Source organism: Kogia breviceps, chromosome 14 (assembly GCF_026419965.1).
Source record: "Kogia breviceps isolate mKogBre1 chromosome 14, mKogBre1 haplotype 1, whole genome shotgun sequence".
NCBI classification, from domain to species: Eukaryota; Metazoa; Chordata; class Mammalia; order Artiodactyla; family Physeteridae; genus Kogia; species Kogia breviceps.
This window is the reverse complement of record NC_081323.1, coordinates 23553265-23568062: the sequence shown is the minus strand read 5'-3', so window position 1 is coordinate 23568062 and position 14798 is coordinate 23553265. Positions and strand designations below refer to the sequence as shown.

At 47.7% G+C, this 14798-nt stretch overlaps 1 protein-coding gene across 1 annotated transcript in view; it reads left to right on the top strand.

The window, feature by feature from the left end:
• MMP24 (matrix metallopeptidase 24) overlaps positions 1-14798 on the top strand; it is a 48094-nt gene that overhangs the window by 10623 nt on the left and 22673 nt on the right. The window contains exon 2 of the mRNA XM_059038013.2: positions 10677-10825. Within this exon, the coding sequence (XP_058893996.1) occupies positions 10677-10825 (149 nt within the window). The remainder of the gene's footprint in view (positions 1-10676; positions 10826-14798) is intronic.

Here is a 14798-nt window from a genome sequence, read left to right as displayed (position 1 = left end):
AGATGGAGCTTGATGTGAGCAGTAGCGAGGCTGAATAATTCGTTGAGGGTTGTGTAACAAGTAAATGGGAGAGTAGGATTTGAGCCCAGCACGGTGTGTCTCCAGAGTGTGTACTCTTTTTTTTTTTTTTAATTTATTTATTATTTATTTTTGGCTGTGTTGGGTCTTTGTTGCTGCACCTGAGCTTTCTCTAGGTGTGGCGAGCGGGGGCTACTCTTCGTTGTGGTGTGCGGGCTCCTCATTGCTGTGGCTTCTCTTGTTGTGGAGCACGGGCTTTAGGCGCTGGGGCTTCAGTAGTTGTGGCACGCGGGCTTCGGTAGTTGTGGCTCACGGCCCCTAGAGCACAGGCTCAGTAGTTGTGGTGCATGAGCTTAGTTGCTCCGCGGCATGTGGGATCTTCCCGGACCAGGGCTCAAACCCATGTCCCCTGCGCTGACAGGTGGATTCCCAATCACTGTGCCACCAGGGAAGTCCCTGGAGTGTGTACTCTTAACCCTACTCTAAATGTCCTCTCAAGCTGCCTCGCTCCTCACTGCTCTCCACACCTCACTACCATTCATGTCCACCTGCTCAGGTAAGGAAACCAGTTCTCCTTCTGAGCCCCATCCTAGGAGGCTATTGACTGAATGCCTAGTGCTTTCCCTAAATGCCTAGTGCAGAATCTAGGGTTGAAAGGACGCTTAGAGAATATTCAAGGCAACCCTATATGGGAATCCCTTTATAATAGTGGTTCTCAACATGGACAGTTTTGCCCACCGTCGAGGGAACTCTTTGGCCAGTGGAGACATTTCTGGTTGTCACAGCTGAGGGGGTGGTGCTGTTGGCATCGTGTTGCAGAAGCCAGGGATGCTGCTAAATGTCCTACAATGCACCAGACGGCCCTGCTACAACAGAATTATCTGGCCCAAAATACCAGTAGCGCCGGGATTGAGAAACTCTGTTCTATCGCAAATTTTGACCAGCAATCACTCATCCTCTCCTTGAGCACTTCAACTTGTTTTATTCAATAAAGAGGTATGTATGCTGGCCCTGTGCTAGGTGTGGGGGATACAATAGTGAAGAAGACAAGACTATGGGCCCCACCCTCGGGCATTGTGTAGTCAAGGAGAGGAGACAAGCGATTCCATTGCAACACTGTGTGATAAGAATCGTGATAAGGAGAAGGATGGGTACTGACCAGGGATGTAGAAGGAACTCCTGAGTTAAGGGGTCAAGGAAGGCTTCCCCAGAGAAAGAGAGAGGAGTGTGATCTAGACAGAAGGAACTATGTATGTCAGGGTTTGGAAGAATTAGAACACACTAGAACACAGAGTGTTTGGTGGGGAGTGGTAAAGGAGGCTGCAGAGGTAGTCAGAGACCATATCATAAAGCCTCTTGGTTTTTTTAAAACCACTTTATTGAGGTATAATTGACATACAGAAAGCTGCACATATTTACTGCATACAACTTAATGAGTTTGGACCTAAGTATACACCTGTGAAACCATCACCACAATCTATGCCATAAACAAATCCATCCCCTCCAGAAGTTTCCTCCTGTCCTCTTTATTTCTAGCATCATCGTCATTATCGCCACCACCATCATCATCACCTTGTGCTAAGAACTTAAGGTCTGCCCTTTTAGCAAATGTTTTAAGTATATAATACAGTATTGTTGATTATGGGCACACTATGCTGTAGAGTAGCTCTCCAGGATTTACTAATCTTATGTAACTGAAATTTTGTACCCTTTGACTAATACCTCCTGTTTCCCCCTCCCTCAAAAGCTCTTGATGGGAAGACTTTGAAGCTGCCTCAGGGTATTTACACTTTCTGTTCCCTCTTCCTGGAACTCCCTCGCCTCCTTCAGGTCTCTTGCTCAGATGTGACTTCCTCAGAGACGTCCCCTGACCATCCTCAGTAAAAACGTTGTCCCATCACTCTCCGTCTCCTTACCCTACTTTATTTTTCATAGCACTTATTGCAACATGGTTCATCCATTAGACTGTAGCTAGAGAGTAAGGAGAGTGTTTTTGTTCGATGTTCTATCCCAAAGCCTAGCCCACAGTGCCTGGACATTGTAGTAGGTCCTCAATAAATACTTATTGAATGAATAGACAGAAACAGATTCGATGTTTAGGAGGTAGAGCCAATAGTTCTTTGGGGGCTTCCCTGGTGGCACAGTGGTTGGGAGTCCGCCTGCCGATGCAGGGGACGCGGGTTCGTGTCCCAGTCCGGGAGGATCCCACATGCCGCGGAGCGGCTGGGCCCGTGAGCCATGGCCGCTGAGCCTGCACGTCCGGAGCCTGTGCTCTGCGATGGGAGAGGCCACAGCAGCGAGAGGCCCACGTACCGCAAAAAAAAAAAAAAAAAAAAAAGTTCTTTGGTAAAAGACAATGTGGACCAAGGAGAGTGGGGAGACGTGTGTCATATGAAGCTTCCGGTTTGATAACTGGGTGGGGGGTGGTGCCAAAACCTGGCGTAGGAATCACAGCAGAAGGGTATTGAGCTCACGGTGATCCGAGATAAGGTACAGAAAGGAGCGTGAGCTATAGAAAGTCCTGTGAGGGGAAAGGGATGCCTGTCCAGTGGTCTGACAGTGTGAAATGCCTGGTTTCAGAGGCAACTGGGTTTGAGTCCTGCTACTTATTAGCTTTGTGGCTCTGGATGATTATTTAACCTCTCTGAACCTCAGTTTCTTCATCTGCAAATTGGGGATCATAATTCCTACCTTGTGGGGTCGCTGCAGTCTAGACGGCCTGGCACAGTGCCAGGTATGTAGTAGGAGTTCTAATAATAGTAGCTATATCCTTGTTACTATAATTAGAACATTTCTGTTAAAAAGTTATTTATTTGAGTGAGTCAAGATCTATGTCCTGTGATCTCCTGCGCTGGTCTTAGCTTGGCCGTCTGCCAACCAGAATAAATCTCCTTCATCCATAGTCGTTGGCTTTTTGAAGACAGTCCTCCCTTCTCCAGCCTAAACATCCCTCATCTTTCCTCGTGGGCTATGGTTCCTATGAATGACTGCCTTACTCTCCTGGCCGCTCTCCCTTAGTCATGCTCTATCTAGCTTGTCGCTGTCCCTCTAGAACTGGACTTGGACTTCCCATGCGTGTTGAGGTCGATGCCTTGTTCCTGTTACTCATATTGTCACCCTAGATTATGAACTCAGCTGCACAAACTCTTTGATCAAGATCTTTTTTTTTAAAGGGGAGTGGTAGCTGATGAGGCAAGGGAGGAATTTTTTTTTTAAGAGTTTATTAATTTTATTTATTTATTTTTGCTGTGTTGGGTCTTAGTTTCTGTGCTAGGGCTTTCTCTAGTTGTGGCAAGCGGGGACCACTGTTCATTGCGGTGTGCGGGCCTCTCATTATCGCGGCCTCTCTTGTTGCAGAGCACAGGCTCCAGAAGCGCAGGCTCAGTAGTTGAGGCTCACGGGCTCCAGGGCACAGGCTCAGTAGTTGTGGCGCACGGGCTTAGTTGCTCCGCGGCATGTGGGATCTTCCCAGATCAGGGCTCGAACCCGTGTCCCCTGCATTAGCAGGCAGGTTCTCAACCACTGCGCCACCAGGGAAGCCCTGATCAAGATCTTTGATTCTTTCTTTCTCATTCCAGCCCATGCGTCAAAATTTAACACCTTCCTGCCTGTCCCTTCTTTGTAGACTTTGCCTCTGGCCTTTCTGACATTTCCTTCAGACCCACTGGATTCCAGACCAAACACCAGGTCCTAATCATTCCCCTGCTCCTTCTCCAGGCCTGTACAGTCTGGTTTGGGCTCACACCCAACCAGATGCAATGCTCCTGAACAGCTCCAGGAGACGCTGTTTTGACCGATCCATCTCTCTCCTCCCCCATGGCCATCTCTGTTTTCCAAGAGCAAACGGCAGCACACCAGTTGATCTGCTACTTGCCGCCTCCATTGACACTTCTAATCTCACCACCGCCTCTGCTGTCTGCCGCTCTCTTCCCTCTTCGGGCCACTTTTTTTCTCCTTGTTATTCTCCGCTCTCTCCTTTGCCTGCCACTGCAGCTAAACGTCTCAGCTTCGGCTTCTCGGGAACCAAAATCCCGCCTTCTGGCCAGCGGACCAATCACGCGGTGTTGCTGGTAATCTCTCCATCTTCGGTTCAACCCAGCTATTTTGGTCCCTGCTCACACTCTGAGATCTTTCTCACTTTCCTCTGGGTTTACACCTTTTTCAGCACTTAAAGGGTGACAGACATCTTAGAGTTGGTTAACTGAGCTGTAAAGGTTAGAATTCTGACACGGCTGGTGATTGATTAATGGGTCCAGGTGTAAAAAGATGAAAGGTAGGTCATTCTGTTTCAAACTGAATGGGGCTTTTTTTTTTTTCCTTCAGTGGATTTTATCTTTTTTTAAATGGGACAGTGGAGCCTCTTGCCTCATCAGGCAAAGAAGTCAAACCACAAAGGGTTGAATTTCAGCAAACGGTTTTTTCAGTCCCTAATAGATACCAAGGTTTATGTTTGGTGCTTTCATGTGTATTACTCATTAAACCTTCCCAAGATAAAATCCCTTCGTTGGTACCCAGACAGTACCTCCTAGACCAACTTTTTGTTCACTCATTCATTCCTTCCTTCACTCACTCATTCATTCAGTGATTATTTATTATGCCAGGCACTGTGCTAAGTACTGTAGCAGATATAAAAATAAATATGACAGTCTCTGCTCCTTGGGAACTCAATCTAGTGGGGAAACCATATCAACCAACAGGTGTGATACACCGTGGTAGTTAGAGCAACGTTTAGAGAAGTAAGCACTGCAGGAGTAAAGAGGTTGTCCCCTAGCTCTGCCAGGGAGAGTTAAGGAAGGTTTTCCAAAGGAGGTGACACTTCAGCTAGATTTTTTTTTTTTTTTTTTGTGGTATGCGGGCCTCTCACTGTTGTGGCCTCTCCCGTTGTGGAGCACGGGCTTCGGACGCGCAGGCTCAGCGGCCATGGCTCACGGGCCCAGCCGCTCCGCGGCATGTGGGATCCTCCCGGGCCGGGGCACGAACCCGTGTCCCCCGCATCGGCAGGCGGACTCTCAATCACTGCGCCACCAGGGAAGCCCCTTCAGCTAGATCTTGAAGGATGAGTTTGCTCACATGCATAAAGAGAATGGGCTCTGTTGGCAGGAGGAACAGCCTGGAAGTGTGAAAGGGCAGGGAATGTTCTGGACTTGGGATGACTGGAGTGTAGAAGACTTCCTTCAACATCAGGAGCTTCTGCTCAGAGAAGTCAGAGGATTGCCTGGGTCACAGAGCAGGTGAATGGCAGAGACAGGGTTAAACAGCAGAAGTTGGGACTGTCTGGTCCCTAATGCCTAGTCCTTAGCCTCCCACCCTGTAACACACACACACACACACACACACACACACACACACACACACACACTCACGCACAACCCAGATCCAGTCTCAATGCCCTGTTCCCTGGCTTAGAGCTGTCATTTGACCCGTTCCTTCCCATCTTAAGGGTCTGCCCCTGAGCTCCCAGTGAACTTGGGAGGGCAGCGGAACCCAGAGAAGGCTGATCCATCAATGTTTGGCCCTGAACTAGACATTTGCCTAAGACCTGAGTCCTTAGATCCTAACTCCTGACACTGCTGAGAACTTCGTAATGGATCCTGACTGGCTTTGAGATGCTCCTTGCTTGAGTATCCAAAAAAAGGAGCTGGATAAACCAGGTTGCCCTTTACAGAGGAGGAGCTACTTTCAATTCCCCAAAGTTTTAGAAGGCTGGAAAGAGTTTATGCCAAAAATTCCCTGTTCCCTATCTCCTACCATACGTAGTAATGAGGGCAGGAGGGAAGAAGATCCTTAAATTCCATCCTAGCTTGGAGGTAGGTGCTCAAAAAATACTCGGTCGGTTGACTGGTTTGTCAGAATTATCTGTCCAAAGTTCCCCAGCCATTTCCCAAATGCTGTAATTCATCCTAATTGGATTTTAAGAGAACTAACTGAGTCCACAGATAGGGAGGAATTGGATTTTAGTTTGTACCACACCTCTTTTTGGAAGGGTTTGAGGCAGTTTACAGAGTGAAGCAATGTTTTTAAGTAAGATTTTTAAGGATGAAACATAACTTGGTGGTTGGAAAGATTTAAAAAGTAATAGCTACTTCCAAGCATCATCGTGTTCAACACTTATGCTACAAATTTGACTGAAAGATTTCTGGCGGAAAGGCCAAAAATGGAAAACCACTGGGTTACCCAGTGTGCATTTTCTGAAACCAGAAAGTATGCAGAATCTCCTATAAGGAAACCATTTTCCTCAAGCTAAAACTTGATAGAAAGTGATTGTGTTTGTTCCCAATAAAGCTGAGCGACAGGGAGAAGAGAGCAATTCAAGTCAGCTGTCATCTCTCTGCGTGCAGTGTTCCCAGTGCTGTGTGAGAGATGGTCATGCCCACAGGTCACCTGAGAGCAGGTAGACTTGACTGTGACAGATGCACTACCCTCCATAGGACCCACGAGGACTGGCTCTTGGTCCAGGGGGAGGGCAGGATGACTAGATTTCAAAAGGCAGGGAAGAGGGGCTTCCCTGGTGGCGCAGTGGTTGGGAGTCCGCCTGCCGATGCGGGGGACACGGGTTCGTGCCCCGGTCCGGGAAGATCCCACATGCCGCGGAGCGGCTGGGCCCGTGAGCCGTGGCCGCTGAGCCTGCGCGTCCGGAGCCTGTGCTCCGCAACGGGAGAGGCCACAGCGGTGAGAAGCCCGTGTACCACAAAAAAAAAAAAAAAAAAAAAAAGGCAAGGAAGGAGTCAAAGACCATGTTTTCCACGTTGATTTTACAAAAGGTAACAGAGACACCATCCAAAGGGATAGCAAACGAATCACGGAGCACAGGCTCCGGACGCGCAGGCCTAGCGGCCATGGCTCACGGGCTTAGCTGCTCCGCGGCATGTGGGATCTTCCCAGACCAGGGCACGAACCCATGTCCCCTGCATCGGCAGGCGGACTCTCAACCACTGCGCCACCAGGGAAGCCCACAAATCACTTTTGAGTGATTATATGTCAGGTACATTTGATCATTTCATCTTAACAGCATCTTCCTCCATCTTACCAGTGGAGGAAGGTCATCGTTTACATTTTACAAAGAAGGAAACTGAAGCTCAGTTTGTCCAAAGTCACACAGCTGGCAAGTGGTGAAGCCAGGATTCCATCTCAGGACTGTGTGCCTCTTTCCCACTATACCGCCCTGTTTATTCAACCCAACAATTCTTCATTGAAGTTTCTGTAAAGAAAGAACGGAATGTGGCAGGCTGGCTGGGAGGGGCTGAGGAATACTGTGCAGGAACTTAATGCTTTGATGACATAACTGACCTGGGAATAGAAACTGGAGCTGGATGAATGGACAGTTAACTTGTCAGTTGCCCTATCATATCCATTTCCAGATGCTTTACTTGAGGTTTTTGGCTGATCCGAGACCACAGTCAAGTCACAAGTGATTCTCTGTAAGTTGCCCACTTTGTGAACAGATAATTAATGGCAAATCATCTCTCCCCATGCCCCTCCTTTCCAATCCTCTCCACTCATCACCACACTCCTCTCCCGCAAGTTCCAGCCATTTTATTTTATTTCTTTTATTATTATTATTATTTTTTTGTGGTACGCAGGCCTCTCACTGTTGTGACCTCTTCCGTCGTGGAGCACAGGCTCCGGACGTGCAGGCTCAGCGGCCATGGCTCACGGGCCCAGCCGCTCCACGGCATGTGGGATCCTCCCGGACTGGGGCACAAACCCGTGTCCCCTGCATCGGCAGGCGGACTCTCAACCACTGCGCCACCAGGGAATCCTTCAAGACTTAGCTCCACCTGGAAGCCTCCCCTGAGTTCCCCCTTGCTCCCATCCCCACCCCTCCATGTGGATAAGACCCCCCACCTTTGTTCTCCCATGGAACCCTCTACACATCTGATTTTTAGTGCTGTATTTTCATGGCGGGTTTACTTGTTGGTCTGTGAGCTCCTTATTCATCGTTGTATCCTCAGAGCCGTGCACAGTGCCTAGCAGGTATTCAGTGCCCAGTAATGTTTGTTGAATGGAGACAATGATCAGCTACTTTGTCAGGCACTTCCTGGGCACCGGATATGGAGAAATGAGTAAAACACAGACCCTTCCCTGGAGGAACTCAGAGTCTGATACATAATGTGATGATTAGAGCCCAATATTATAAGAGCTACACCATCTGTAACAGGGGATTTAGGGACCACAGAAGAGGAAGAAAATAACAGGCTGAAGAGTGAGACAAGTCTTTCAGAGGGAGTAATTTATGGACTGAACCTTAAAATAATGAAAGCTTTTTGCCAAACTCAGAAATATGCCAGGCATAGGGACTTCCCTGGTGGCGCAGTGGTTAAGAATCCTCCTGCCAATGCAGGGGACACGGGTTCAAGCCCTGGTCCGGGAAGATCCCACATGCCGCGGAGCAACTAAACCTGTGCGCCACAGCTACTGAGCCCGTGCTCTAGAGCCTGAGAGCCACAACTACTGAAGCCCGTGTGCCTAGAGCCCGTGCTCCACAAGAGAAGCCACTGCAATGAGAAGCACGTGCACTGCAAAGAAGAGTAGCCCCCGCTCGCTGCAACTAAAGAAAGCCTGCGTGCAGCAACAAAGACCCAACACAGCCATAAATAAATAAATAGAGCATTTCTAAAAACTAAATAAAATGGTTACAATGGAATATGTCATGCAGATGGGGGAAACATACAAAGGCATGAAAGAGATTCAAAGTTTGGGAAAGTGCAAGAAGTATTGAAATCCCGTGCCAAAATTTAGAATGAAAAACAGGTTTTGGATCTCAAACATGAAAAAGGTAAGGTTGTCGCTCTGTTGTGGATGTTTTAAGACTTTATTATTCTGACTATTTTGTTTTGGGGGTTTTAAAAAATATTTATTTATTTATGTATTTGGTTGGTTGAGTCTTAGTTGTGGCAGGCAGGCTCCTTAGTTGCGACTCATGGGCTCCTTAACTGCAGCAGGCAGTCTCCTTAGTTGTGGCATGCAAACTCTTAGTTGTGGCATGCATGTGGGATCTATTTCCCAGGCCAGGCATTGAACCCGGGCCCCCTGCATTGGGAGCACGGAGCCTTAAGCACTGTGCCACCAGGGAAGTCCCATGACTTTTGTTTTTACTCAGTCAGATGGATTTCATCACAAGGCAGTAAAGATGTAATAGCCACCTGGGATGAAATAAATAATAACTGATTTATAGTTTCTGGTCTGCCTCCTTCCCAAAATGGTTTGATTTGACTTGTAACAGATGCATCCACAATAAGACTGTTCATATAGAAACAAGAAACAAAACTACAGGTGGGAAGGACATAATACAGCTTCCTAAGATCTTTTTGCTTCATTCGCTTACTTGGTGTTCAAGATAATCCTCTGAGGATAAGCAGCAGGTTCTCTGTGGTTTATGGACCAGCGTATAGGTGTGCTCCTTACAGGACATGCTTGCAGATTCCATAGATATGTGGATATTTTCCCCGTTTTCCAGTTGGTGCCACAGATATTTCCTGGTGCTGTGATTTCTTCTGTTTCCATCCCTCGTGCTTGTTGGTGGAAATAATCACCTTTACTTTGCTGTCCTTCAGATTCATTGTTTGAGCTTCTTCATCCAAGCTACTTTCAGACTCTCTTGCCCTTTGAAAGTTTTTCTCCTTCTTTAAAAAGAAAATGACTTCATGCATAAAACTTAGAAAAGCACAGAAAAAAGTCCCCCAAGATACTATAACAAAGGATATTCAAATTAATTCTTTTTTTACTGAAAACAATTTTGACCTTATTTTAGACTTCCAGAAAAGTTTTCAAGAATAGGACCAAGAATTCCTGAATACGTTTCACCCACATTCCCCAACTCTTAACATTTTACTACATTTGTGGTTTTTTTCTCCCTCTCTCTCCTCTCCCTCTCTCTCTTATTTTTTCCCTGATGCTGTTGAAGAAAAAGTTGCAGACATTGTGCACCGTTATGTAAACTGAAATACTTCAGCATGTATTCCCTAAAAACAAAGAATTCTCTTACATAACCATACTATTATTATGTTATGTGCGCCCTTCTAGGCTTTTTTCTATGCATATATTTGTGTACTCATATTTAAATTAAATAATACATTGTTTTGCTTATTTTGTTTATATTTATTTATAATGGCTTACTCCTTTTGGAGGGATTAGCAATAAAGACTGTGGATAATCTCATATTAATATGAGATTAATATTCTATTAATATTAATAGAATTAATATTAATTCTCTTAATATTCTACAGTATGATTCTTCAGCAGACTCTGCCTTTGGACACAGTGGGTTTCTGGGCGGCACAGCGTTTTATCAGGCTAGTCTGCTTCCGAGAATGAACTGTTCTGGTGCTCTTGCATGTCTAGTCATATGTCAGTGGAAACCACATACATGGTAAAGAGGCAGGGTACTGGAAAGCCTGGAATGCAATTTAATCTTTATTCTGCAGCCAGTAGAGATCCAGTGAAAGTTTTATAGCAGAAGAGTCAGCCAACAAGAGCTAGGCTTTCTGGAGGTTAATTTGACAGTGTCTGCAGGAGGGAGTGAAGGAGGCAGGAATCAGAGGCTGAGTCCACAAGTCCCTCCAGTAAAATGATCCCTGGTTTCAAGGGCAAATCTCTGCCCGAGTAGAACAGAGCCTTCTCTCGCGTAATTCATCCTTTTCTTTTCACATGTCTTTCAGAACTGGTTAAAGTCATACGGCTATCTGCTGCCCTATGACTCACGGGCATCTGCGTTGCACTCAGGGAAGGCCTTACAGTCAGCAGTCGCCACTATGCAGCAGTTTTACGGGATCCCAGTCACCGGTGTGTTGGATCAGACAACAATCGAGTAAGATTTGCATAGGACATTGTGCCTTTGAACTTTCCAGACATACATTTGGGCTCACATTTGTCATGACCTCACCTGTATACCATGCCCATCCTACCTTCCTATCTTTTACCCCTGCAGTGTCATCGTGGGAGGGAGTACCCCAAGGTGCCCTTTCCTACGTGAGCTGGGGATGTGCTCTGCCGTAAACTTGCTGTGTGACCTTGGACAAGACTCTTAACCCTTCTGGGCCTCAGTTTCCTTATCAGCACAATAAGGGGTTTGATTATAGATGGTCTTAAATCTCCTCTGACACTAATAACTTGTGGGTCTGTGAGTCACCCCTCTGGCATTCCTGAGATGTACACATTTCACTGGATGCAGAGAACTCTAGAATAATAATGAGTTGGCAAGTCTTATTCCACTATTCCTATTTATCAAGTATTTGCTGAATGCCTGTGTGTGCCAGGCACTGGGCTTGGTCCTTCGATCCCTGCCCTCCAGAGGCTCCCCATTTAGTGAAAGACAGCATCATCTAGCTACACTGGTCTAGAACTCAGAAGGAAACACTGAGGTTCAGGGAGATACTTAGGAGGTAATGACAAGTAAGCCAAGCTACAGGGATGGTTTTATACTCAGGGAGAGGATAAAGAGGAGGGAGAGAAGAGTGCTGGGGATGGAACTCACAAAACAAGCCGAGAAGGAGCAGCCTGAGAGGTGAAGGAAGCCCGGGGCGGGGATGCCATGGCCGTGAAGGGGGATGGTCAGCAGGGTCGGCTGCCATGGTGGTCAAACAGGAGGAGACTGAAAGGTGTCTGCTGAGTTTAGAAACAAAGAGGCTGGCTGTTGAAACCTCCCTGGAGTGGTGGCAGGAAAGTCAGATTGCCGTGGGGAGAAGGGGAGGTGAGGAGTGGAGATGACAAAGGTAGGAACAACTTTCAAGAAGCTGATCAGGGCTTCCCTGGTGGCGCAGTGGTTGAGAGTCCGCCTGCCGATGCAGGGGACACGGGTTCATGCCCCGGTCCGGGAAGATCCCACATGCCGCGGAGCGGCTGGGCCCGTGAGCCATGGCCGCTGAGCCTGTGCGTCCGGAGCCTGTGCTCTGCAACGGGAGAGGCCACAACAGTGAGAGGCCTGCGTACCGCAAAAAAAAAAAAAAAAAAAAAAAGAAGCTGATCAGTGGGAGTTTCCTGGTGGCCTAGTGGTTAGGATTCCGGGCATCCACTGCCGTGGCCGGGGTTCAATCCCTGGTCAGAGCTAGAGAGGGATGAATTTTTGTTTGTTTAAGATGGGAGAGAGTTGAGTATATTATATATTTTTTTAAGGAATAGCCATGAAAGTTATTAAAGCTGTTTAAGAAAAGCCATAGCTGCAACGAAGGCATGACCAAGAGCTGGAGTGAGTTTCCCAAGCAGTGGGGGAGGGGCAAGAGCCCGAGCTCAGGTGGAAAGAAGGAGTGGGGCTGGGGGAGGAAGCGGGGAAGTCAGTGGGTGGAGAACAGGAAATCTAGACAATTGTGGATCCAGGATCAATCCATCCCTTGGGTGAGTCATTCCTTGAGATAAGCATCTCTCTGGACCTCATCTTGTTCATTTACACTGGGGTGGGTGGGGGAAGTGTTGGATTTTTGACTCTTAAATTCTAGATTCCATTACTCTAAGCTTTTAAAATTTAGTGAGTCTGGGGTTTTTTTGTTTTGTTTTGTTTTTTGGCTGTGTGGGGTCTTAGTTGCGGCATACGGGATTTTTCGTTGTGGTGCGCGGGCTCAGTATTTGCGGTGCGTGGGCTGAGTTGCCCCGCGACATGTGGGGTCTTAGTTCCCCGACCAGGGATCGAACCCGCGTCCCCTGCATTGGAAGGCGGATTCTTCTTTTTTTTTTATTTTTTGGCTGCATTGGGTCTTCATTGTTGCCGTGCGCAGGCTTTCTCTAGTTGTGGCGAGCGGGGGCTACTCTTTGTTGCAGTGTGTGGGCTTCTCATTGCGGTGGCTTCTCTTGTGGTGGAGCACGGGGTCTAGGAACGCGGGCTTTGGTAGTTGTGGCACACGGGTTCAGTAGCTGTGGCTTGTGGGCTCTAGAGCGCAGACTCAGTAGTTGTGGCGCACAGGCTTAGTTGCTCCGCGGCATGTGGGATCTTCCCAGACAGGGCTCAAATCCTTGTCCCCTGCGTTGGAAGGCAGATTCTCAACCACTGTGCCACCAGGGAAGTCCGAGTCTGGGATTTTATGATACTAAAATTCTGTGTGAACATTTTCTATTCCTCAGATTCTCTGATTGTGAGATTGTGAAATTCTGAGATAATACATTTGACCGCTCCTATGATGCTGTGAGTACAGTGGACTCCTTGGCCCTGTGGCCTCACGAGCCAGCTGGTCAAAGAGAGCCTGACTGCCTTTCAAAGCGGAGGTTATTTTGAGGGCTTTGTGCAGGCCTCATGGCAGCGCATCCCGGGGCAGAAGCACTGGTGTGTCTGCGGAGGCACCACCTGGCCTTGGGTTTCGCTCTGTTCCAGAAGCCGCAGGCCTGTTGGACAGGCTTCAGAGAGTGGCAGGTGGCAGCAAGAGAAGGAGGCAGAGGGAGAGATCTGAGGGAGGAAGATGGCATTTCCCACTTTTGCCGCTCTGCCCCCAGCTCTTTGTAGGAAGGCGGGGGAACACTGTTTTGGAGGCTTGGGAAGGAGAAAGTTGCTCGCACTTAATCCCAGACCTGATGCAGAGGGTGTTTGCAGGTAGAACTTGGAGACCTTAGTTTTGGCCCCAGCTCTGTGACCTTGGGCAATCGCTGCCTCTCTCTGGGCCTGTTTCGTCCCTGGGGGCCCTTCCAGGTCTAGTTCAGCCTCCTGGAGGTGCCTCCTGGGTCTCTTCCCAGGGACTGTCAGTGAAAGGAAGCTAGATTAGCACTTTATTTATTTATTTATTTATTTTCTTTTGTGGTACACAGGCCTCTCACTGCTGTGGCCTCTCCCGTTGTGGAGCGCAGGCTCCAGAAGCACAGGCTCAGCGGCCATGGCTCACGGGCCCAGCCGCTCCGCAGCACGTGGGATCTTCCCGGACCGGGGCACGAACCCGCGTCCCCTGCATCGGCAGGCGGACTCTCAACCACTGCACCGCCAGGGAAGCCCTAGATTAGCACTTTAAAGTATTATTTTTGAGTGCCTACCTTGGGAAATGTCACACATTAGTCACTCCTTCATTCATTCAACATGGTTCCTCTAACCCAAACTTGTGCTAAGCACAGAAAAAAAAAAAAAAAAGCCCCAGCTTTTGTTTCTCAAATTGCATTAATTAATAGTTCATTCATTCATTCGACAAAGTCCCAGTCGTGCCTCACAGTTTGCTATAGTTTGCAAGTTACTCGATTTATCTCTGTACCTTTTCCCTCGTCTGTAAAATTGGGATCAATCATTTCTGATTACCTCACAGAGTTGTTTTGAGAATCAAACTTATTTATTTATTTATTTTTGGTTGCACTGGGTCTTCGTTGCTGCGCACAGGCTTTCTCTAGTTGTGGGAATAGGGGGCTACTCTTCACCGTGGTGCGCGGGCTTCTCATTGCGGTAGCTTCTCTTGTTGCGGAGCATGGGCTTTAGACGCGTGGGCTTCAGTAGTTGTGGCACTCAGGCTCAGTATTTGTGGCTCACAGGCTCTAGAGCGCAGGCTCAGTAGTTGTGGTGCACGGGCTTAGTTGCTCCGTGGCATGTGGGATCTTCCCAGACCAGGGCTCGAACGTGACCCCTGCATTGGCAGACGGATTCTTAACTACTGCGCCACCAGGGAAGCCCAAATTTATTTTTTTTAAAAAAGAAAGTGAACACTGTGAAAATTATAAACGTTTATACCCACGCATGTTATTGTTATTATTTTGTCTTTTGTTATTGATTTCCGAGTGTGGACATTCTAGGTGATGTAAAGCATACAAAATGAGTAAGACCTGGTTAAGTCCCTCAAGTTCCTTAATATTTGGTTAAAATAGTCTCTGTCTCCTTTTCTCTCTAT